At 48.9% G+C, this 26809-nt stretch overlaps 1 protein-coding gene across 1 annotated transcript; it reads left to right on the top strand.

Annotated features, from left to right (window-relative positions):
• The first annotated feature begins 1646 nt into the window (after positions 1–1646).
• cry4 (cryptochrome circadian regulator 4) lies at positions 1647–26230 on the top strand. The gene is made up of 13 exons (XM_067235661.1): positions 1647–1700; positions 2115–2182; positions 4306–4531; positions 4884–5122; positions 5675–5791; positions 9166–9475; positions 19107–19247; positions 19415–19585; positions 19708–19848; positions 20156–20307; positions 20448–20545; positions 21091–21201; positions 23039–26230. Exons 3-13 carry the CDS (start codon positions 4355–4357, stop codon positions 23188–23190), a joined length of 1809 nt encoding a protein of 602 aa, XP_067091762.1. The 5' UTR covers positions 1647–1700; positions 2115–2182; positions 4306–4354; the 3' UTR covers positions 23191–26230.
• Positions 26231–26809: the final 579 nt, after the last annotated feature.

Raw genomic sequence — 26809 nt, 5'->3', positions numbered from 1 at the left:
CAGACGCTCGGTCTGGGCGCAGGTAGTTTGCACCCATTCCACGAAAAGTAAACTGGTACGGCCCCCTTCTTTAGCCTCCTCAACCCTGCGGCAGTCACATTAAAATCGGTCTGCTTAAAATGCCTACTACAGATTTTGCTTCTAAGTACATTATATACGTGTGAAATGAGTTCCTGAAAGCATGTGCAAAGCGCTAAAACTTTGTCACACTGAAATGTGGAGTTAAACCGAAGAACAGTTTCTCTTCCGTTTTCAGATCAGGTTGTAATGGGTGGAGCCAAAAAATGCCCTATCTAATCATTTCGCCCTATCTACGTCAGATCACTGAATGGCTCCTCCTGCTGTACTGTTATTGTAGCCTACATAAGCTAGCTAGCTAGCTTCAGGATGTCTCCCACCACCCGCAACTGCATCTTCCCTGGATGCAATAACTCCAGCTGCGCTGCAACGCCATTTAAGTTCCCTATTGATAATGAAAGGAAAAATAGGTGGATAGATTTTGTGAAGAGCCACACTCATGGAAAGCTTTGGATAAACTCCAACAGCCGCCTCTGCACTGACCATTTCACGGCGGACAGTTTTAACATGGACCAGAGACAGACGGGGTTCACCAACACACGGCTTCTCTTGCAGCGCTGAGCCGTACCGAGCATCGCCCCTCCGGCCGTTCATCCTCCGGTCGCACCTGGACCATACACCGCCGCCAGCAGTTCATCACTCAGTTCTGTGTGCTTGTTATAATTATACTAGATATCTTTTCCAGAGGTATCTATGCTATGAGTTAGTGCAAACCGCTAAATTGATATTAGGCTACTCGGTTTAGAATGATGGTATTTTGGTGAAATGGTAGCTAATGTGTTAGAAGTAGCCTAGTTGGAGAGCTCACGGTCTGCTGTCTCTGGTGTCCATTTTTTTTACTGTTACAGCTCAGGGGAACATTTCATTTATATGCATCTGTATGTTTCACTCATTGAACAAATAAATTCTAATTCTATATGGTTTTGTTCGGCTTGACATAGAGTCTATTATCTGGGTCGGAGGTAGGCACTAGGCAGCGAGGGGCGGAGCTTCAGCTCCTTCAGGCGACACGCCCCCCAGTCTCAAGCAGAGAAGACTGCTGATTTTTTCACGATTTCAAACCCTAATTTAACATACTTGCCGGTGTTATTTTTTCATTCGAATTTGGATGGGTAGTTAATAACACATTATTCTGTGGTGTGGCGAATTTAAAACTCGTTTACAGGTCCACTTTACAGGATCTTTAACGTGCACGGAGCATATTGCTGAATTTGAATGAATTTTCCTCATAGACTCCACATGGTCGCAACCCTGTTCTACACGGACCCTGTCATGTTTTCTAAGGGATGTGTGCGTTATAATACTAGTGTAATAGCTTCTTTTGCGGTTTGTACGACTACCTATTCTGTATTTTTACGATCTTTATTAATCCAGATTAACTGATCAACAATTCCGGATACACTGTTCAATACAAATTGAGTAAAACAAAACAGTACAAGTACAGCGGTAACCCCGCCAAGTTGGGCTCTTCCACAAGATTCTGCCCAATTAAATTACTTTGTTGAGCTGACGCAAGAAAAAAAGCCGACCAACATTTGAAATCGTACTGTATCAGTTAAAACAAACTGTATGGTTAAAACCATAGAACTAACTTGCTTCAAGAGAAGACAAAAACAAAATAGGTAAGCAAGAATGCGGATTGTTGTGTAGCAAATAGTGGTAGCTCTAGCTAATATGCTACAGTACAGCTACTGTAGTAACTGCACTGAGAGAAGCAAATAGGACATTAAAATGTAATGCTATAAATGTATTGAAATGTAATGCTATAAATGTATCCCAAAGTCTTTATTTCACCTGCAGGGGATCACCAGTCGACTCTTTGAGAAACTTTAAGAAATGCCTAGCCAACTAGGCTTATAAAAGCGATATTAATGACAGTCTGGCTAGGTGGTCTAAAAAGTCACTTACCAGTACGACAGTTCCCGACGCATCCCATAAATAGCATATTAGTAATAGTAGACCTACCTATGTACGTCTTTTAATTATATGCAGTGGAATTATGAGTGTGATGGTGCATTGTGTTTTATGTTCTGCAGAGTTTGATAGACAGGATAGTGGTGTAACAGGTGGAGGGCTGCGTGCCAGAGACCTTGCTTGTGCATCGGTCAGTTAACCTCCACAATCGTTAACATTTCCTTTCTGTTAAGGCTTATCACAAACCATAACACATTATGTATTTATTTATGTTTGTTGAAAATAGCATTAAATCGGTGTCGAGTAAACAATGGAAATGGGAGCGTCAGACTAGGTGAGGGAATAAAAGACTTGTCCTGGTTGTTTTGTTTTTGCATGTGGTCTTGAAGACTGGTCCTGCCGACCCAGTGATATAACAAGTATTAATATACGTTTTTGTATTAGTGTGGGCTACAATTTTTTTTGCTCTCTTTTTACCCAAACCAATTTTTATTTAACTCAGCACATACCCTGTTTTAACGTGAATTTATTTTATTGGCAAATGCTAAAACAAAATATTGAATGTCAATTAGGTTACACAATATTATAGGCTACAATGTATGCTATTCACTTTACCTCTAGATGGTGTAAACTGACCCACATTCACGCACACTGACTTTAGTTGTCTACGTTTAACAGTTGATGAAATAGCATGTGGGAGATGGTTTATATTTAAAAGTTCCAGCATTTCCATTCATGTTTTACACATTTTCAGGATAATTATTTTTTTGGGAGAAAACAAGTAGGCCTACAAATGTAAATGTAGCCTATTGTATTACTCATAATATACCTTATGGTAAAACGTTTTACAAAACGTTTGTGGTTGTCATGCAAACAACATTTATTTGAATAGTGTTTCTTTTATACAACTCCATTTAGTCTACACTAGCTGTCAATGCAGCTAGAGATCATTAATGTTTCCCAATGGGGCGGGCACATTTAGCGTTGAGCTATTCCGGGCTACGGTTAATGCAACACACAACACCTCGGAGTGCCCTGGAAGCTCAAAGTAACACATTTTCAACCAGACTGACGGTTTTCGGTGGCCTTTATGTATCATGGTTTAACGGTTCTGCTTGACAATGAATGACCATAGCATACGTCGATAGTTAATATAACGGAAAGGCAACTAAACTCGAGATAATAACTCAGGTAAGATTATTTTACTTTTATTAAAGTTGTGGTTTGTGGCAGTAGGTCTAGACGATATTATGATGTTTGATGTTTCTGACGATATTCCAAAAAGCCGGGTAGCCTAGTATAGGCAGTAGGGATCCTAGCAGGTCACCACACACACACGCGTAGGTTATGGTGTGTGAAGTCTGGTTTGGATCTTGGACATTATTTTTTTGTCGCAGTTAGAGCTACTGATGTCGTGGACACGCAGAATGTTGGCGCAAGACGCATTCTTTGCTCAGTGGCGATTTTAGACTCTTTTTAGGGGTGCTCAAGCACACCTAAATTTAATCTCAGCACCCCTAAAAAAGAAAAAACATTTGTTTTTAATTATTATTATCTTAAATACGTTTTAGTGCTCTAACGTGAGAGTGAAAACGTGTCTGTTAGTGACATGACAAACAATTACACAGCAGCAGGGCAGAGCAGACTCCAGCCCCTGTCATGTCAATTGAGAAGGATGTGCTTGAGAGAGTCCAAAACGAAAAAGTGATTGATATATTTGCCACCCTCAAGGTGAGGCGACATAGCTTAATTCTCCCTAAGTAGAAGGAATGATCTGCAGAGATGTTTTAAGCCGAAAGGGTAGAGAATAGTTGAGTGACATTGTTCCTTATTGTAAGCTGGGTTGGGTTTTTGGGTGACATTGTTAAAACAATGTTTATTTATAGTTGACACATCATTATTGTTTCAGTCATAAAGAAAGTGACTTTCTTAATTTTTTCATTCATTAAATATTTTGCATAATAATAAATAAATGTATTAAATGTTATTCAGTAAAATTAATCATTTATTAGAAAGGGGGTTTCACAATTTAGCAAGTCACTGTATCCATGTCACATTTTCATTGGGGGCTGAGCCCCCCCTAAAGGTCTGATCCTAGAATCGCCCCTGGCTCACTGAGATTATTCCGATGTGGGGTTTATATACTGTACATAGGCTACGTGTATAGAGACGTATGTGTGTATGTTCATTTATGTTTGTTTTCTGGAATTTGTTATAAAACGTAATTTGTACAAACAGAAATCTGTACAAAGTCTTAAATACGCGTTCCCAGTTCGCTGACACATGTTCCACACTCCCGTTGTCTTCCGCCAGCTACTCGCCAAGGTACCTGGTGGATCCCCCCCCCCCCCCCCAACACACCATGACCCAGCACCGCTCCATCCATCTGTTCCGGAAGGGCCTGCGTCTCCACGACAACCCGTCCCTGGTGGGGGTGTTGGAGTCGTCAGCGTGTGTGTACCCCGTGTTCATCCTGGACCGGGGCTTCATGGAGGGGGCCATGCGTATCGGGGTGCTGCGCTGGAGGTTCATACTGCAGGTAACCCGTCACAAACACAGCTGTCCTGTCAGAAGCTAAGAGGTTTCTTTTGTGTGCTGTGGCCTGCTTGTTGTTGAAAGTATCCATCCAGATATATGTCCTTGTTATGAAGAAACAGCCCTTTGACAGTAACAGATTTTATATTTTATTATGACTTCCTGGCATACAGTGCAATTTTTTGAATTTGTCAGATTATGTTCCAACAAGTCAGCTGGAGGGTGTTCGTTTGGTGGAGGCTTGTTTTGCTAGTATCAGTTCAAATGAACAATACATTAACAATGTAAACCACCCCTTCTCAAGACCTCCTAGAAAGCCTAATCCTAATCTTAATCTGATGCCTGTTGTCCTCCAGAGTCTGGAGGACCTACACAACAGGTTGCAGGTGCTGGGCTCCCGGCTCTACGTGGTCCAGGGGCCCTGTCTGGGGGTGCTGCGGCGCCTGGTGGCCCAGTGGGGGGTGACCCAGCTCAGCCTGGACACGGAGGTGGAGCCCCACTATCTCCAGCAGGACCAGGAGATCCAGGCCCTGGCCGGAGAGCTGGGCCTGACCCTGCGCACCGCCGTGGCCCACACGCTCTACGACGTCCGCAGGTGGGAGCAGGCAGGCTGGAGCCCTGCTGTTAAGAGACAGATAGCTAGTAGGAGGATGGGTATAACTCAGTGGTAGAACATGGGGATGGGTATAACTCAGTGGTAGAACATGGGGATGGGTATAACTCAGTGGTAGAACATGGGGATGGGTATAACTCAGTGGTAGAACATGGGGATGGGTAAAGCTCAGTGGTAGAACATGGGGATGGGTATAACTCAGTGGTAGAACATGGGGATGGGTATAACTCAGTGGTAGAACATGGGGATGGGTATAACTCAGTGGTAGAACATGGGGATGGGTATAACTCAGTGGTAGAACATGGGGATGGGTATAACTCAGTGGTAGAACATGGGGATGGGTAAAGCTCAGTGGTAGAACATGGGGATGGGTATAACTCAGTGATAGAACATGGGGATGGGTAAAACTCAGTGTCACCCCCCCTGTACATGTATTTGTATAAAAGTGTCTGCTAAAGGAAGTCCAGTGTGGGCTGTGCTGGAGTGTGACCTAGGCATGCTGTAGTGACACGGTTCTTCATCCGTCTCCTGCAGGATAGTGAGAGCCAATGGGGGCCAGCCTCCCCTTACCTATAAGAAGTTCCTGAAGGTTCTCTCTGGTCTGGGGGAGCCCAGTCAGCCTGCCAGAGACATCACACCCGAGGACTTCCAGTAAGCGCACACACACAGACACACACAGTCACATGCGCACACATACACACACACACACACACATATTCACATGCGCATACACACACACAGTCACATGCGCACACACAGTCACATGCACACACACACACACATTCACACACACACACACACACATTCACACACACACACACACACACACACACACACACACACACACACACACACACACACACACATCAGAATCAGAATGGGATTTATTCGCCATGAAAGTTTGCACAGACAGGGAATTTGCTTTGGCAGGAAGGTGCATACAATAAACATATACCTAAAATTTAGATATGTGGACTATCTATACTAAGGGTACATAAACTAGCAGTACTAAGTGGGATTAGAATATAATTAAATATACAATAAAATAAAATATAAGTTGCCGTAAATTACAATATAAAAATACAAATATTACAAAAAATACAAATGTACAAGATACCATTATTGTAATGCAGTGCAAAAAGCAGTGTGTTTTAAGCAAGAAGTCATTAGAGTCAGTGTGGTCCCTTGGCCTTGTTGAAGAGGCCAACAGCGGAAGGGAAGAAACTGTTTTTGTGGCGTGAGGTATTGGTCCTGATGGACCGCAGCCTTCTGCCGGAGGGGAGTGACTGAAACAGGGAGTGTCCAGGGTGGGAGGAGTCGGCCACAATCTTCCTCGCTCGCCTCAGGGTCCTCAAGGTGTGCAGGTCCTCGAGGGTAGGCAGATTGCAGCCAAATACCTTCTCAGCAGTGCGGATGATACGCTGCAGTCTGCTCTTGTCCTTGGCAGTGGCAGCAGCGTACCAGACGGTGATGGAGGAGGTGAGGATGGACTCAATGATGGCTGAGTAGAAGTGCACCATCATTGTCTTTGGCAGGTTGAACTTCTTCAGCTGCCGAAGGAAGTACATCCTCTGTTGTGCTTTCTTGATGAGGGAGCTGATGTTCAGTTCCCACTTGAGGTCCTGGGAGAGGATAGTGCCCAGGAAGCGGAAGGACTCCACAGTGTTGACTGGGGAGTCACACAGGGTGATGGGGGTGAGTGGGGCTGTGTTCCTCCTGAAGTCCACAACCATCTCCACTGTCTTAAGAGCATTGAGCTCTAAGTTGTTCTGGCTGCACCAGGTCACCAGGTTGGCCGCTTCCCACCTATAATCAGACTCGTCTCCACCAGAGATGAGCCCAATAAGGGTGGTGTCGTCCGCAAACTTCAGGAGTTTGACGGACGGATGACTGGAGGTGCAACTGTTGGTGTACAGGGAGAAGAGCAGAGGAGAAAGGACGCAGCCCTGAGGTGATCCGGTGCTGATGGACCGGGAGTCAGAGACTTGTGTTCCCAGCTTAACGCACTGCTTCCTGTCAGACAGGAAGTCTGTGATCCACCTGCAGGTGGAATCAGGCACGTTCAGCTGGGAGAGCTTGTCCTGAAGCAGAGCGGGGATGATGGTATTGAAGGCAGAGCTGAAGTCCACAAACAGGATCCTGGCATAGGATGCTTAGGAGTCCAGGTGCTGTAGGGTGAAGTGGAGGGCCATGTTAACTGCATCGTCCACAGACCTGTTGGCTCTGTAGGCAAACTGCAGGGGGTCCAGTAGAGGGTCAGTGATGGATTTAAGGTGTGCCAGCACCAGGCGCTCGAAAGACTTCATTACCACAGAGGTCAGGGCGACGGGTCTGTAGTCATTATGTCCTGTTGGCCTTGGCTTTTTGCCACACACACACACAGTCACATGTGCACACACACACACAAAGTCACATGCGCACACACACAGACAGTCAAATGCACACACACACACATATTCACACACACACACATTCACACACATTCACACACACACACACACACACACACATTCACACACACACACCGTCACACGCACACACAGTCACATGCACACACACACACACATGCACACACACACACACACACATATTCACACACACACACACACATTCACACACATTCACACACACACACACACATTCACACACAAAGTCACATGCACACACATTCACACACACACACACAGTCACATGCACACACACGCACACACACACACAGTTAGACACACATTCACACAGACACACACGTGAGTGCAGTACAGGGCCGTCTGGTTCTGTTGTGCCGGAGGGATCACCAGGCAGCAGAGTCCTGCCCACCATCTCCTCTCATCCTTGGCCTTGATAACGAAGCTAGGCTGGAGACATATGGAGGAGTTTAGTATTGTTTCTGAGGGGGATATTGGTGTGGCTATCAAGGCTATTTGGAATGTTGCCCCTGATGTGAATGGTTTGTTAATTAGTACAGTTATTACGGCAGTGTGAGACTGGCACATCTAATAGTGTGTGTGTCAGAGCTGCCAAGGCAGCAGATGCCTGTGAAACACTAAGATGTCTGTGTTTAGTAAACACCCTACATGTGACTCGGCAGCAACAGCCCCCCCTGGAGGAGCCAGCTACAGAAAATGGGTGTGTGTTGGTGGTGGATGCTAAGAAATGAAATTGTAATACAATCATTGACTCAACGAATGATCTAACTGATGATTCACAAACACACACACGTGTGTGTTTGTGGACCATTCCACACGCTCACATCAAATGTTCTCCTGTCTGTGGGACCCAGCCAGTCACCAGCCCACCTCTGACCCTACCAGGCTGCCAGCAGTGCTGGTGTTTGATCCCAGCCAGACCAGCCTGGTCAGAACCCCTGTGCTCCAAACAGGATATGGATGTGACCTTCACCACACAGCTCAGCTGATGTTGTCTCTGGGTTCCAGGGGTGTTGCTAGGGGGCGGGAGGGAGGACCCTAGCGACTGGTGTCTATAGAGACACCGTGTCATGACCTACTGGGATGTTCTGTATCATGGGATTGAATAAACTTTGCTAAACGGGGTTCCTAGTTTCAAGTGACCTGCTTCCTTCATCTGACCCCTGTTGTGGGAAATTATACTTATATCTGCTGGTACTGGGCACACATAGGAAGGCAGACAGCTGTGCATTTGTACATACAGTATATACGGTGTAGTCATACAATATAATTCAAACATACTTGACACACATCTGAAATCCTGCCCCAAGACGACATTGACAACTGACTGGAATGACAATGTGTAATCATTTTTATGATTTATTTTTATTATGAGTGTATCTGGGTAATGGGAGAGCATTTTACATCATCTCAGGTTCAGATCCTCTGTATGTCACTTGGGATAAAAACATCAGGCCACAAAATTATATACATGTTTGTACGTGTTTATGTTTTTTCTAAGGTTATGTCAATGTACATTAATGCCAATGTTCCTGCCTGTGAAGAGCAGTGACAGAGGGGACGTGATGTTCCGGTCTCCTCCGTGTTGTTCCGTCTCAGGAGGTGCTGTCCACCCCTGGAGGAAGAGGGCCGGTGTGGGGTGCCCTCCCTGGAGGAAGAGGGCCGGTGTGGGGTGCCCTCCCTGGAGGAAGAGGGCCGGTGTGGGGTGCCCTCCCTGGAGGAAGAGGGCCGGTGTGGGGTGCCCTCCCTGGAGGAAGAGGGCCGGTGTGGGGTGCCCTCCCTGGAGGAAGAGCGCCGGTACAGGGTGCCCTCCCTGGAGGAGCTGGGCATGCACACAGAGCACCAGGTGCTGTGGCCTGGAGGAGAGACCCAGGCCCTCCAGAGGCTGCGCACACACATGGAGAGCCAGGTGGGCATCAGAAGACACCTCGTAGAGTGCTGTTCTAAATACTCTCACAGAGTGAATACATAGGGTGAAATCATTTAGTCTGTATATGTATAAATAAAAGACTAGTAGATATTGTTGCACAGGAATAGCCTGGTAAAGACAGACCCTTCCTTTTAGGGCTGTCACAATATCCGATTTTCCCGACACGATTATTGTGGCCAAAATTATCCACGATTACGATATTAGTGTGATATATATATATATATATATATATATATATATATAGAATGTTAACAATAATAAACAATAATGTTATTACTCAGTCAAATTAATCTTAAGCTTTGTGTATTGTGTGTTTTACACTCAAAATACGATTGTAGGGAGGTGGAGAGAGAGTCTGTTACCAAAAGCTGAAACGAAAATGATTCGAGAGGTGCTGAACTATTTATACAATATTACATTGCTCAAAAAAATGTAAGGAACATTTCTTTATCAGGGTATGGCATGAATTCAATTCCACTTCTCTGATAATGATCAGGGCTGCGTTTCCCAAAAGCGGCGTAAGCCTAAGTTGATCGTAGAATCCATCGTACGACGAATCTTAGTTTTACAGGCCGTTCCCAAAGACACCGTAGCTAAAGTGTCTCTTGAAAATTCGTAGCTCTTGAAAGCGCATAGATTAGCCTACTCCTTACGAGCATGTTTTGGAAACGCACGTAAGAAATCGTTATTTTGCTCAATCGTTGCTACGATCCATCGTTATCGGGAAACGCAGCCCTGGTCAGTTAATTAGCAGAGGGGGTTGTTAGTCAGTTTCAGCTGCATTGGTGTTGATGGAATTAACAACAGGTGCACTAGAGGGCCAACAATGAGACGACCCCCAAAACAGGACTGGTCTTGCATGTGGAGGCCATTTCAAGTGTCTCCCTCTTGATCTCTTTGACTGGTTTTTCACTAGTGTTGGCTTTAGCTAGAGTCATTATCACTACTGGGATGTGTCTCCCAGCACAATCACCAGAACATGGAGGAGATTCCAGGAGACAGGTAGTTACTCTAGGAGAGCTGGACAGTAGAAGGTCCTCAACCCATCAGCAGGACCGATATCTGCTGCTTTGTGCAAGGAGGAACAGGTTGAGCACTGCCCGAGCCCTACAGAATGACCAACATCATTCAGCATGACCGGTTTGGTGGTGGGTCAGTGATGGTCTGGGGAGGCATATCCATGGAGGGACGCACAGGCCTCTACAGGCTAGAGAACAGAAGTTCAGTCTGACTGAAATCCTTGAACCAGTCAGACCCTACGCTGGTGCAGTAGGTCCTGGGTTCCTCCTGATGCACGACAATGCCCGGCCTCATGTGGAGGGTATGCAGGCAGTACCTGGAAGATGAAGGAATCGATACAATTGAATGGCTCTCACGATCACCTGACCTAAACTTGATAGAACACCTCTGGGACATTATGTTTCGGTCCATCAGATGCAGCCAGGTTGCTCCTCAGACTTTACAGAAGCTCACTGATGCCCCTCGACAGATCTGGGAGGACATCCCACAAGACACCATCCGTCCATCATTAGGAGCATGCCGCGACGTTGTCAAGCATGTATACAAGCACGTGGGGGCAACACAAGATATTGAGAAGCATTTTGAGTTGCAGACATTGAATTTTGGCAAAAAGGACTAGCCTGCCACATCATCTTTTACTTTGATTTTGGGGGTGTCTGTAAAATGAAGCCCTCTCTAGGCTGAAAACTTTTATTTCTATCAAAAGATTTGGCATCCTTTCGTTCCTAAGACATTAAACTGTCCATATCAGTATAGATATCCATCCATCCATCATCTTCCGCTTATCCGGGGGTCGGGTCGCAGGGGCAGCAACCTAAGCAGGGAGGCCCAGACTTTCCTCTCCCCGGCCACTTCCACCAGCTCTTCCTGGGGGACCCCGAGGCGTTCCCAGGCCAGCTGAGAGACATAATCCCTCCAGCGTGTCCTGGGTCTTCCCCGGGGCCTCTTCCCAGTATAGATATCCAACATAATTTTTTTTCACATTGAGATTTACATTTACATTTATTCATTTAGCAGACGCTTTTATCCAAAGCGACTTCCAAGAGAGAGCTTTACAAAGTGCATAAGTCACTGATCATAACAACAAGATAGCCAAAAAACATCGCAAGTAGCCAAAACATGAAGCACACATTGTGAACAACCAAAGTAAGTGCCAAAGGGAAGAACCATAAGAGCATGTAGTTAAACAAGTTACAATTAAACAACATGAACAGCTATAAGTGCAAGTGTACCTGTGGAAAAAAGCAAGCAACAGTAATAAAACAATATATCACAGCGAGAACAAAAATTTAAATCAGTTACCACTAACCACAAGAGCAACAAGTCTCTAAGCAAGAGTCATTGTGATCCTTGAGGTAAACTAACATCGGGTCAAGCGAACCGTTCCTAAGTACCGTTGTACTCCCGGAACAAGTGCGTCTTGAGCCTTTTCTTGAAGGTGGAGAGACAGTCAGTGTCTCTGATGGAGGTGGGGAATTGATTCCACCACTGGGGGGCCAGACAGGAGAAGAGCTTGTGTTGGGACCGGGCGGTCTTGAGCGGTGGGACCACCAGGCGGTTGTCTGAAGAAGACCGTAGGAGACGGGTGGGGGTGTAAGGCTGCAGGAGAGACTTGATGTAGACGGGTGCAGTCCCGTTCACTGCTCGGAAGGTCAATACCAGGGTCTTGAATCTGATACGGGCCATGATAGGTAGCCAGTGGAGAGAGATGAGGAGCGGGGTAACATGGGAGCGTCTGGGTAGATTGTAGACCAGGCGGGCCGCCGCGTTCTGAATCCTCTGAAGAGGGCGGGTTGCACATGCTGGGAGACCAGCGAGCAGCGAGTTGCAATAGTCCAACTTGGAGAGGACGAGTGCTTGGACTAGCAGCTGGGTGGAGTGCTCAGACAGGTATCTCCTGATCTTCCGGATGTTGTAGAGGGTGAATCTACATGACCGGGAGACCGCAGCAATGTGGGCCGTGAGGGAGAGCTCGTCGTCCATGGTAACCCCAAGGTTCCTGGCAGAGGATGAAGGGGTCACCGTCGCAGATCCCAGGGTGATTGAGAGATCGTGGGAGATGGAGGGTTTAGCCGGGATGATGAGAAGTTCTGTTTTGGCGAGGTTCAGCTGGAGGTGGTGCTCGGTCATCCAGGCGGAGATGTCTGTGAGGCCGGCCTCAATCCTAGCTGAGATCCCCGGATCGGTCGGGGGGAACGACAGGTACAGCTGCGTGTCGTCAGCGTAGCAGTGGTAGGAGAAGCCATGGGAGGTGATGATTGGTCCAAGTGAGGTGGTGTACAGAGAGAAGAGGAGGGGTCCAAGGACGGAGCCCTGTGGGACACCAGTGGAGAGCTGGCGAGGGCCTGACAGTTTGCCTCCCCAGGAAACCTGGTAGGATCTTCCCGACAGGTAGGATGAGATCCACTGGAGTGCAGTGCCAGTGATGCCCATCTCAGAAAGTCTGGCGAGCAGGATCTGGTGGTTAACCGTATCAAACGCTGCAGAAAGGTCCAGCAGAATGATAACGGATGACCTGGAAGCTGCTCTGGCAGACTGGAGGGCAGTTGTGACTGAAAGGAGGGCAGTCTCTGTGGAGTGGCCAGTCTTGAAGCCCGATTGGTTGGGGTCAAGCAGGTTGTTCTGAGAGAGAAAGTTAGACAGTTGGTTAGATACAGCACGTTCAATTGTTTTTGAAAGGAAGGGTAACAGTGATACCGGTCTGTAGTTCTGGAGAACGGCAGGGTTAAGGGAGGGTTTTTTGAGTAGAGGGGTAACTCTAGCCTGTTTGAAGGCAGAGGGGAAGGTGCCAGAGGTGAGAGAGGAGTTTAGGACATGGAGAAGAAAAGTTATGATGGAGGGGGAGATGGTTTGAAAGAGAGGGGAGGGTATAGGATCAAGGGGACAGGAGGTGGGGCGATGAGAGAGAATGAGGTCAGAGATCTCTGCCTCAGACAGGGGAGAAAAAGAGTTTAGACATTTAGTTGGGTCAGTCATGGAGGGTGAGAGGGTAGGAAAGGTGGGTTTAGGGAACCGACTGCTAATGTCGGCGACTTTTTTCTCAAAGAAGGAGGATAAGTCGTCTGCTGTCAGGGTGGAGGGAGGGGGTGGGGGAGGTGGGTTAAGAAGGGTGGAGAAGGTAGAGAAAAGTTTGTGGGGGTTTGAAGCAGAGTTAATTTTGTTCAGAAAGTAGAGGGTTTTAGCACCAGTTATGTGAGAAGAGAAGGATTTGAGGAGGGAGTGATACTTATCAAGGTCCAGACCGCCTTTGGACTTGCGCCATCTCCTCTCGGCTGCCCGAAGGGTGGACCGTTCTTCACAAATAACATCCGTAAGCCACGGGCAGGAGGGAGAAGATCGTGCAGGCCTGGTTGACAGGGGACAGAGAGAGTCAAGTGATGCAGTTAAAGTGGTTAACAAGGTGTCGGTGGCAGTGTTAGTGGGGTGGGACGAGAACTCGTCAATGGGGGGGAGGGAGGATGTTACAATAGAGGAGAAATGGGAGGGGGATAGGGAGCGGAGGTTGCGCCGGAAAGTTACAAGGGGAGGGGAGGTAGAAGGAGTTGGAGGGAGAGAGATAGAGAATTGGATAAAGTAGTGATCAGAAATATGCAGTGGGGTTACAGAGGTTAAGTCAGTGATACAGTTACGTGTCAGGATGAGGTCTAGCTGTTTGCCTGCCTTGTGGGTCGCCGGTGTGCTCAGCAGCGTCAGGTCGAAAGAGGTCAGGAGAGACAAGAAGTCGACGGCCTGAGTTCCTTGGAGGTGGATGTTGAAGTCCCCAAGGACTATCAGGGGGGTTCCATCATCCGGGAGGACGCTGAGGAGCATGTCCAGCTCCTCCACAAAGTCGGCTAGCGGGCCTGGTGGGCGATAAAGAACAATTAAGCATGCTTTGATAGGATCAGTTAGTATCGCATAATGGTGTTCAAATGATTTGGCAGTAACATGGAGTGGTGTGGATGTGTATTTAATATGTGGGGAAAGAAGCAACCCTGTCCCACCACCCCGCCCGGTTGAGCGGGGTGAGTGAGTGAAGGAGTGGTTGACGGAGAGAGCAGCTGGAGTTGCAATGTTCTCAGGGCGGATCCATGTCTCTGTCAGCGCAAGGGCACAGTGGGGTCTGATGTGTTTTCAAAGTGTTCCATAATTTTTTTTTTGCAGTGTATTATAGGTGTATTATTAACATGATAACTTAATAAACAATGATAAACAATCACAGTTATCGTCAGTACTGTTATTGGTTATAACGGTCGATAACGATATATGAAAAATACAACTAATAACCCCTGCTGTGTACTCGCTGTGTACTCGCTGTGTTATTGTTCTTCCCTTTGGGACTTATTGGGTTTCACAATGTATGCTTCATGTTTGGCTACCCGCAATGTTTGGATCTTGTTGTTATGATCAGTGACCTATGCACTTTTGTAAAACTCTCTCTTGGAAGTCCATCCATCCATCCATCTATCCATCATCTTCCGCTTGTCCGGGGGTCGGGTCGCGGGGGCAGCAACCTAAGCAGGGAGGCCCAGACTTTCCTCTCCCCGGCCACTTCCACCAGCTCTTCCTGGGGGACCCCGAGGCGTTCCCAGGCCAGCCGTGAGACATAGTCCCTCCAACGTGTCCTGGGTCTTCCCCGGGGCCTCTTCCCAGTGGGACGTGCCCAGAACACCTCACCAGGGAGGCGCCAGATGCCCGAGCCACCTCAACTGGCCCCTCTCGACACGGAGGAGCAGCGGTTCTACTCTGAGCCCCTCCCGGATGACCGAGCTTCTCACCCTATCTCTAAGGGAGAGCCCGGACACCCTGCGGAGAAAACTCATTTCGGCCGCTTGTAATCGCGATCTCGTTCTTTCGGTCACTACCCACAGTTCGTGACCATAGGTGAGGGTAGGAACGTAGATCGACTGGTAAATAGAGAGCTTCGCCTTTCGACTCAGCTCTTTCTTCACCACAACGGACCGATGCAGAGCCCGCATCACTGCGGACGCCGCACCGATCCGCCTGTCGATCTCGCGCTCCATCCTTCCCTCACTCGTGAACAAGACCCCGAGATACTTGAACTCCTCCGCTTGGGACAAGATCTCCTCCCCGACCCGGAGATTGCACTCCACCTTTTTCCGGTCGATAACCATGGCCTCAGATTTGGAGGTGCTGATTCCCATCCCAGCCGCTTCGCATTCGGTTGCGAACCGCTCCAGTGAGAGCTGGAGGTCACGGCCCGATGAAGCCAACAGGACCACATCATCTGCAAAAAGCAGCGACCCGATCCTGAGGTCCCCAAACCGGACCCCCTCAACGCCCTGGCTGCGCCTAGAAATTCTGTCCATATAAGTTATGAACAGAATCGGTGACAAAGGGCAGCCCTGGCGGAGTCCAACCCTCACCGGGAACAAGTTCGACTTACTACCGGCAATGCGGACCAAACTCTGGCACCGGTCGTACAGGGACCGAACAGCCCCGATCAGGGAGTCCGGTACCCCTTACTCCCGGAGCACCCCCCACAGGAGCCCCCGAGGGACACGGTCGAACGCCTTTTCCAAATCCACAAAACATGTGTAGACTGGTTGGGCGAACTCCCATGCACCCTCCAGAACCCTGCCGAGGGTATAGAGCTGATCCACAGTTCCACGGCCAGGACGAAAACCACATTGCTCCTCCTGAATCCAAGGTTCGACAATCCGACGGACCCTCCTCTTCAGCACCCCTGAATAGACTTTCCCAGGGAGGCTGAGGAGTGTGATCCCCCTAAAGTTGGAGCACACCCTCCGGTCCCCCTTTTTAAAGAGGGGAACCACCACCCCGGTCTGCCAGTCCAGAGGCACTGTCCCTGATGTCCACGCGATGTTGCAGAGTCGTGCCAACCAAGACAGCCCTACAACATCCAGAGCCTTAAGGAACTCCGGGCGGACCTCATCCACCCCAGGGGCCTTGCCACCGCGGAGCTTTTCAACCACCTCGGCGACCTCAGCCCCAGAGATAGAAGGGCCCCCCCCAATGTCCCCAGACTCTGCCTCCACGTCGGAACGCGTGTTGGTGGGATTAAGGAGGTCTTCAAAGTATTCCTTCCACCGATCCAGGACGTCCCCCATCGAGGTCAGCAGCGCACCATCCCCACCATATACAGCGTTGACAGTGCACTGCTTCCCCCTCCTGAGTCGCCGGATGGTGGTCCAGAACCTTTTCGAAGCCGTTCGGAAGTCATTCTCCATGGCCTCGCCGAACTCCTCCCATGCCCGGGTTTTTGCCTCCGCGACCGCCAAAGCCGCATTCCGCTTGGCCTGCCGGTACACATCAGCTGCCTCTGGAGTCCTACCAGCCAACAAAGTCCGATAGGCCTCCTTCATCAGCTTGACGGCTTCCCTCACCTCCGGTGTCCACCACCGAGTCCGAGGGTTACCGCCGCGACATGCACCGACCGCCTTGCGTCCGCAACTTCGGTCAGCCGCCTCAACAATGGAGGCCCGGAACATGGCCCATTCGGACTCAATGTCCCCGGCCTCCCCCGAGACATGATCGAAGCTATCCCGGAGGTGGGAGTTGAAGCTCCTTCTGACAGGGGATTCTGCCAGCCGTTCCCAGCAGACCCTCACATTACGTTTGGGCCTGCCAGGCCTGACCGGTGTCTTCCCCCACCATCGTAGCCAACTCACCACCAGATGGTGATCAGTTGACAGCTCCGCCCCTCTCCTCACCCGAGTGTCCAAGACATTCGGCCTCAGATCCGACGACACGACTACAAAGTCTATCATCGAACTGAGACCTCGGGTGTCCTGGTGCCAAGTGCACATATGGACACCCTTATGCTTGAACATGGTGTTCGTTATGGACAAGCCGTGTCTAGCACAGAAGTCCAACAACAAAACACCGCTCGGGTTCAGATTGGGGGGGCCGTTCCTCCCAATCACGCCCCTCCAGGTCTCACTGTCATTGCCCACATGAGCATTGAAGTCCCCCAGGAGGACGAGGGAATCTCCGGGAGGAGCGCTTTCCAGCACCCCTCCCAGAGACTCCAAAAAGGGTGGGTACTCTGCACTGCCATTTGGTGCATAAGCACAAACAACAGTGAGGACCCGTCCCCCCACCCGAAGGCGGAGGGAGGCTACCCTCTCGTCCACCGGGGTGAACCCCAACGTACAGGCGCCGAACCGAGGGGAAACAAGTATTCCCACCCCAGCTCGACGCCTCTCACCGAGGGCAACTCCAGAGTGGAAGAGAGTCCAGCCCCTCTCAAGGAGACTGGTTCCGGAGCCGATGCTGTGCGTCGAGGCGAGGCCGACTATATCTAGCCGGAACTTCTCTACCTCGCGTACCAGCTCCGGCTCCTTTCCCGCCAGCGAGGTGACGTTCCACGTCCCTAGAGCTAGCTTCTGCAGCAGAGGATCGGACCGCCAAGGCCCCCGCCTTCGGCCGCCGCCCGTCTCGCACTGCACCCGACCCCCATGACCCCTCCTGCGGATGGTGAGCCCACTGGAAGGGGGTCCCACGTTGTCTCTTCGGGCTGTGCCCGACCGGGCCCCATGGGAAAAGGCCCGGCCACCAGGCGCTCGCCATCGAGCCCCACCCCCGGGCCTGGCTCCAGGGGGGGGCCCCGGTGACCCGCTTCCGGGCAGGGGCAACTGAGAACCATTGTTCGTTTTCTTCATGGTAGTTTTTTGAGCCACGCTTTGTCTGATCCTTCGCCTGGAACCTGTTTGCCTTGGGTGACCCTACCAGGGGCATAAAGCCCCCGACAACATAACTTCCAGGATCATTAGGACACGCAAACCCCTCCACCGCGGTAAGGTGGTGACTCAGGGAGGGGCTCTTGGAAGTCGCTTTGTATAAAAGTGTCTGCTAAATGCATAAATGTAATGTAAAAAAATATAACCCCAGTACACTGTTATAACCCCTGCTGTGAACCCCAGTACACTGTTATAACCCCTGCTGTGAACCCCAGTACACTGTTATAACCCCTGCTGTGAACCCCAGTACACTGTTATAACCCCTGCTGTGAACCCCAGTACACTGTTATAACCCCTGCTGTGAACCCCAGTACACTGTTATAACCCCTGCTGTGAACCCCAGTACACTGTTATAACCCCTGCTGTGAACCCCAGTACACTGTTATAACCCCTGCTGTGAACCCCAGTACACTGTTATAACCCCTGCTGTGAACCCCAGTACACTGTTATAACCCCTGCTGTGAACCCCAGTACACTGTTATAACCCCTGCTGTGAACCCCAGTACACTGTTATAACCCCTGCTGTGAACCCCAGTACACTGTTATAACCCCTGCTGTGAACCCCAGTACACTGTTATAACCCCTGCTGTGAACCCCAGTACACTGTTATAACCCCTGCTGTGAACCCCAGTACACTGTTATAACCCCTGCTGTGAACCCCAGTACACTGTTATAACCCCTGCTGTGAACCCCAGTACACTGTTATAACCCCTGCTGTGAACCCCAGTACACTGTTATAACCCCTGCTGTGAACCCCAGTACACTGTTAGGACTATGCACTCCTGATCCTTGTGTCCAAAACAGAGTTCTGAGGTGTTAGTGACAAATCTCAGCTGTCCTGTAGATATGTGGCCTGGTTAAAAGAGAGCTTGTCTTGTGTTGTTCAGGGATGGGTGGCCAACTTCTCCAGGCCTCGGACCATTCCCAACTCCCTTCTACCCAGCACCACTGGCCTGTCTCCCTACCTGGCCCTGGGCTGCCTCTCCGCCCGCACCTTATACCACAGGCTCTCCAAAATCTATGCACGGGTACGTACTAAAAATAAAGTATAGCTCCACAATTGTTTCAAAATCACCCCAAAAAGAGGTGTTGGAGGCAGTTAATTTGACATTGTTCGCTTGGCTAAAGAAAAGCCAGGTTTCCATATCACCAAGGTAACCTTTTGTTTACCGTGTCTCCCTGGGCCCTCCCCCAGTCCAAGAACCACTCGCTGCCTCCCGGGTCGCTACAAGGGCAGACGCTGTGGCGCGAGTTCTTCTACACCATCGCCTCGGCAACGCCCAACTTCAGCCTGATGGAGGGCAACCCCATCTGCCTCCAGATCGACTGGGACGAGAGGAAGGACCTGCTCCACAAGTGGACGATGGTACAAGCAGATCCCTCCAGCCCTCCCTGACCCCAGGCACAGAGCAGGGAGGGCTGATCCCAAACAGTAGTTATTGTCTGCATGGTGGTTGTTTGACTCCCTGGCCTCTCTGTGGATCCCAGGGCCAGACGGGCTTCCCCTGGATCGACGCCATCATGACCCAGCTGAGGCAGGAGGGCTGGATCCACCACCTGGCCCGCCACGCCGTGGCCTGCTTCCTCACCAGAGGAGACCTGTGGATCAACTGGGAGGAGGGACTGAAGGTGAGGAGGAGGAGGAGGAGGAGGAGGAGGAGGGAGTAGGAGGGAGGATGGGAAGGGGAGGAGAGGAGAGAGGGAGGGAGGATGGGAAGGGGAGGAGAAAGGAGAGAGGGAGGGGGGAAGGGGAGGAGAGAGGAGGAGAGTGGGAGGGAGAGGTATGTAGATGAGGAGGTTAGAGGGGTCGGGAGGAGGGATGAAAAGGGAGATGGAGATTGAAGAGGGTATTAGTTGGTAGAGAGTGTATGACATGCACAGGTTTAGGATACGGGCTGTTCTACACTGTGTGTTTGTGCGTGTGTGTTTGTCTCAGGTGTTTGAGGACGAGCTGTTGGATGCAGACTACAGCATCAACGCTGGTAACTGGATGTGGCTGTCTGCCAGTGCCTTCTACCACCAGTTACCTCGCATCTTCTGTCCTGTACGCTTCGGCCGGCGCACTGACCCCACCGGAGAGTACCTCAGGTCTCTGGACCAGGACCAGCTTCTGGGAAACTGGGCCTAGACATTATATACATAGAAATAAATCAATGTATTATTTGTGTTTTTAAACACAAATTGTTTAAACACCCTGTTGGATGTATTGTCCTCCTCTGTGTCTGCAGGAAGTACCTGCCAGTACTGAAGAACTTTCCGTCAAAGTACATCTACGAGCCGTGGAAAGCCCCGGAGGAGGTGCAGCTACAGGCTGGATGTGTCATAGGTAACTACTGTAATACCATTAATGTAGTACAATTACTGCTGTAGTACTATTACTGGAGTCAGGTGGCTGAGCGGTGAGGGAGTCGGACTAGTAATCCGAAGGTTGCCAGTTCGATTCCCGGTCATGCCAACTGACGTTGTGTCCTTGGGCAAGGCACTTCACCCTACTTGCCTCGGGGGAATGTCCCTGTACTTACTGTAAGTCGCTCTGGATAAGAGCGTCTGCTAAATGACTAAATGTACTGTAGTACTATTACTACTGTAATACCATTAATGTAATACTATTACTTCTGTAGTACTATTACTGCTGTAGTACTATTACTGCTGTAGTATTATTACTGCTGTAGTACTATTACTGCTGTAGTATTATTACTGCTGTAGTACTATTACTGCTGTAGTATTATTACTGCTGTACTACCATTACTGTAGTACTATTACTACTGTAATAACATTAATGTAGTACCATTACTACCAGACCAGGTGCAGCTACGGCTGGATGTGTCCTAGGTAACTACAGTAGTACTCTAGTCCTGCTGGTGTGTGCAGGTAAGGACTACCCTCTACCAGTGGTGGACCACCAGGAGGCCAGCCAGAAGAACCTGGAGATGATGAGACGAGTCCACAACCAACAGGAGAGCACAGCACGGCTCACTAGAGGTAACACACACACACAGCACGGCTCACTAGAGGTAACACACACACAGCACGGCTCACTAGAGGTAACACACACACACAGCACGGCTCACTAGAGGTAACACACACACACACAGCACGGCTCACTAGAGGTAACACACACACACAGCACGGCTCACTAGAGGTAACACACACACACAGCACGGCTCACTAGAGGTAACACACACACACACAGCACGGCTCACTAGAGGTAACACACACAGCACGGCTCACTAGAGGTAACACACACACACAGCACGGCTCACTAGAGGTAACACACACAGCACGGCTCACTAGAGGTAACACACACACACAGCACGGCTCGCTAGAGGTAACACACACACACAGCACGGCTCACTAGAGGTAACACACACAGCACGGCTCACTAGAGGTAACACACACAGCACGGCTCACTATAGGTAACACACACACACAGCACGGCTCACTAGAGGTAACACACACACACAGCACGGCTCACTAGAGGTAACACACACAGCACGGCTCATTAGAGGTAACACACACACACAGCACGGCTCATTAGAGGTAACACACACACACAGCACGGCTCACTATAGGTAACACACACAGCACGGCTCATTAGAGGTAACAAACACACACAGCACGGCTCACTAGAGGTAACACACACACACAGCACGGCTCACTAGAGGTAACACACACAGCACGGCTCACTATAGGTAACACACACACACAGCACGGCTCATTAGAGGTAACACACACAGCACGGCTCACTAGAGGTAACACACACAGCACGGCTCACTAGAGGTAACACACACACACAGCACGGCTCACTATAGGTAACACACACACACAGCACGGCTCACTAGAGGTAACACACACACACAGCACGGCTCACTAGAGGTAACACACACAGCACGGCTCATTAGAGGTAACACACACACACAGCACGGCTCATTAGAGGTAACACACACAGCACGGCTCACTAGAGGTAACACACACACACGGCTCACTAGAGGTAACACACACACACAGCACGGCTCACTAGAGGTAACACACACACACAGCACGGCTCACTAGAGGTAACACACACAGCACGGCTCACTAGAGGTAACACACACACACAGCACGGCTCACTAGAGGTAACACACACAGCACGGCTCACTAGAGGTAACACACACACACACAGCAGCTCCTGCACACTATTTGAGCAGTTGGAGTTACTTTTGAGGCAGATGTTATAGCTTAGTGGTAGACTGCAGATCAACAGGTTGCACTCATACCCACATGTACGTCTCTTTGGATAAAAACATCCGCTAAATGAATATGTGACATTCCTTTTCCCCCTATACACTTAAGAGTACACACTGGTCAATTAACTAATGGGTTTATGTATATCAGTTCATGCTTTCTAAATGAGTGATAGTGAAGTGTGACAGTAAAGGCAGGGTAGAGAGAGGGGAGAACATGGCAGTAAACACACAACCACTAGAACACAAACCACTAGTAGAACACAAACCACCAGTAGAACACAAACCACCAGTAGAACACAAACCACCAGTAGAACACAAACCACCAGTAGAACACAATGACCACTAGAACACAAACCAACAGTAGAACACAATGACCACTAGAACACAAACCAACAGTAGAAGTCTCAGGTGAGTGTTGACATTGTACCCCTCCTCCTCCCTGCTCTCCTGCTCTTCCTCCATGCTCCCTTCCTCCTCTTCCTCCCTCCTCCTCTCTGCTCTCCTCTTCCTCCCTCCTCCTCTCTGCTCTCCTCTTCCTCCCTCCTCATCCCTGCTCTCCTCCTCCCTGCTCTCCTCCTCCCTGCTCTTCTCAGACGACCCCATGAAGATGCGTTTGAAGCGGAACGACACTGTCGAGGACGAAGACGGCACGCCTCCCACCAAGCAGCGCCGGCCGACCAGAGAGCAGCGTGCCACGCCAGGCCCGGAGCCGGACACTGACGACGATAGCAGACACACAGAGTGACCTGAGTGACCTGCCGCCCACACGCTCTCCCTGGACAGACTGTCCAACAAGCACCGCTCTGACAAGCACATCTTCACATATCCTTCCATCGTTAGTGGTTTAGAAGCTGGCATGAGAGCAGCGGACTTCTCCCTACTGAGGAGGCTGAGGTTACCAGTTGACCGGCGGGTTACCTCCCACAAACAGAGCAGCATCCAAACCATCGGGGTCTTTTTTTGTTTTTGCACAAAAATGGCAGCTGTACGCTCCCTTGTGAAAAGACGTGGACTGTGAGAGTGACCTAACCCTAAGAGTGTGCTCCTGCTTGTGGGCTCCTGATGTTTTCTGGGATGTAGGAGGATAACTCACCCTGAAGCCCTGCTGCCAGGAGAATGGAGCACCGCCTCGCTGTTTCTGCTCTCTGCTTTCAGACAGTCTGAAGTCTGCTCGGTAACTGTTTTATTATGGGCTTTCGACTGTTTTTGTTCTGGATTTTTGGGGGCAGTTAAGCAGCTGCCTAATATAAAAGGACCCAAACTCTGGACTTCCTGTCACATGACTCTTGGCTCGGCGACCAAACTCTCGCCTGGAGGCAAACACAGAACTTGGAGATGCTCAGATGTAAACCCAGTCATTTGCATTCAGAACAGGATTAAAAATGACGATTTCATAACAAACAAAAAATCATAACTGGTGCGAATTGCCAAATCTTAAATTGCCGTGCGAGAGTGCGGTCACCGGAGGATATTCACTCCCATGCTCAGCTCTGTCCCAGTGAGCAGGTGAGTCCCACCTCGCCTCCCCAGCCACGCCCCGGTGAACAGGCCCGACGCCTAGACTGACGCCTAGACTGACGGCTTAACCGGATCAGAGGGAACACAGGGACATGAGGGCCTCCTACACGGCTCCTTAAGCACAATTTTGAAAACAGGGCTCACTTTGTCAACACATGATTCACACAACCAGACACACAAGTAGCAGAACACCTCAGAACTTTTGCTAAATGAAACACTTCGTTCAAAACTATACAATCATTAAAACCCAATTCTGTCACCGTATGCCACACACATGGTTCATACAATTTGACACTGTTTGAACCAGTTACACACTGTTCTAAAGTAGGCAGTCTTCCTCCATCTGCTCTACCTCCATCTGCAAAATTATGTGTCCTTGGGCAAGGCACTTCACCCTACTTGCCTCGGGGAGAATGTCCTTGTAAGTCACACTGGATAAGAGCGTCGACTAAATGTAAATGTACTCTCTGTACGGGATGTTTTTAAGGATTCGCCCTAGCGTTGATATGGAGACCTGATTGACATTACTGAAAAGGGCTTTTGGTCATTGAGGATGTTTGTCTCAATTTCTCGGAGGCGTATTGCATTATTGGCTAAAACCATGTTTATGATGGCTGTCTCTTGTTCGTCTGAGAATATTCGGCCCCTTCCTCCATGATGTTGTCGGGCCTCAGTCCTATGTTGAACAATAACAATTTTAAATGTCACAGGCCAGCCTACAAGGCATTGTTCCAATCATGGATTGGAGTGAATGGGTACAAAAAAAGTACTGATGTAGTGCATATAGAATCAGAATTGAGTTTAATCGCCAAGTAAGTGGTCACAAACAAGGAATTTACTTTGGTGGGCAGGTGCATACAGTGAACATTTAAACATAATGAACAAAAAGAAAATGTAGAAAATGTACAACAAAATAAAATAAACTACTGGCAGAGCTATACAATATAATATAAAATACAATAAATAAAATAATATAGAATAAAAATAATACTGAATATGTTAAAGTGACAAGAGTGTATGAGGTAAAGTGACAGTGTCATTGTAGTAGGCTGCATTTTACTGTACTGTAGACAGTAGAGAATAGTAGTTTTCACCTGTGCTCTTGTCGAAATGTCCGAATTACTGTTGCAACATTATATCTGCTGAGGTTGGGCTGAACTCTGTCCAGCCTCTCTCAATGTTGCCCCATGGTTCACAACATGGTCAACCAATGCTGCTCAAATTTCATTAGATAAATTTGGCCTTATTCTTCCACGGCCTCCAGGTCTACCTCTCCCTCTCTCTACCACTCTTCCTCCACGGGCTCCCCCTCTCATCCTCACTCTCCCTCTTCCTGCAACATTGCCTTCCATTTTTGATGAGGTCAGGTACACTGACCTGATGCCTTTTTTATAGTGCTTACACCTGATTGGTATGTTTACAATTAAGCACTTAAGTGCTTGTACACCTGATGCCCGTGTTTGATTGATTTGTTCACAGGTGTGGCATTTTACAAGGCAGTGTCTTGAAAAGGCAATTAAGTTACATCTTATATTTATGTGTCTAATGTAGAAAAGTGTGTTTAGTGACTTGCAAAACACGTGTGTGTGTGTAGTATTTTGCAAATGGTGTGAGGCTGAGAATGTGCTTATGGTTGTGCAGATCTGAGCTGCTGTTTTTCTCCTTGAGTGTCAGGTTTCACTAAATGTGTGTTATTTGAAATGTTTGTGTCGAAGCAATCAGAAATAACTGTAATTTACATTCAGGCAATTATCTGCTGACCCCATGTGGGCAACAATATATCCAAACTGGCTCAAAAAGAAATGTTTTTGTTTGTTTTTTTCCAATGAGTTCTTCCCAGGTTCTGGTAAGCACCTGACTGCTGTGGAGCTCTGAGATGTGCACTTAAGCACTTGAGTGAGATCTGGACTGAAGTACCAGCTCAACCAAAGTTTGATGTTATTATGACCTGTTACTATCTGGAGTCAGGTGGCTGAGCGGTGAGGGAAGCGGGCTAGTAATCAGAAGGTCGCCAGTTCGTTTCCCGGCCGTGCCAAATGACCTTGTGTCCTTGGGCAAGGCACTTCACCCTACTTGCCGCGGGGAGAATGTCCCTGTACTTACTGTAAGTCGCTCTGGATAAGAGCGTCTGCTAAATGACTAAATGTAAATGTATCTGGCAGCACCTCTCTCTGACACTGAAAAAGTTCTGAGACTGAGTTTCCAAAGCCTGTTCCAAACGGTTTCCTCCTTGGTTTGTGCTTTCCAGTATGCAAATATCTAATAAAGAGACACAAATGATCTTGAATCCCGATGAGTTTTGGACCACACGGTTGATTTAAGAAGCCTCTGACATTATATATACAATAACGATGTTCCATAGTCAGGACCAGTACCAGGTCACATGACAACCAGCTAACACATGGTCATGTCCCCTGGAGCGGAACACATTACCTGCACTGCTGCTGTTCAACACATCATGAATGATTCAGTCTGATGTAGACACGACCTGCTCATCACCCAGGTAGACCAGCTGCTGAGATGTGGGGTGAATCCAGACACACACACACACAAAGCCTAGGTTGGTCTTCATACACACACACACACACACACACAGCCTAGGTTGGTCTTCATACACACACACACACACACACACACAGCCTAGGTTGATCTTCATACACACAGACACACACACACCAAGGTTTCTTTGCCCATAAATGGAAACAAACCTAAGCCACCATCTTGCCCGGTCCTTCAGAGTTGGCAGGCTCATGGTTGGGGGCAAAGGTTTTCCTCCAGGGTAGAGATACTCAGTCTGATAAGCATGCTCCGTTATCGTGTAGGAAACACTGGTTGTGACTTTGGTA

Source organism: Osmerus mordax, chromosome 1 (genome assembly GCF_038355195.1).
Source record: "Osmerus mordax isolate fOsmMor3 chromosome 1, fOsmMor3.pri, whole genome shotgun sequence".
NCBI classification, from domain to species: domain Eukaryota; kingdom Metazoa; phylum Chordata; class Actinopteri; order Osmeriformes; family Osmeridae; genus Osmerus; species Osmerus mordax.
The sequence above is the reverse complement of the archived record's forward strand: the minus strand, read 5'-3'. Positions and strand labels throughout refer to the sequence as shown.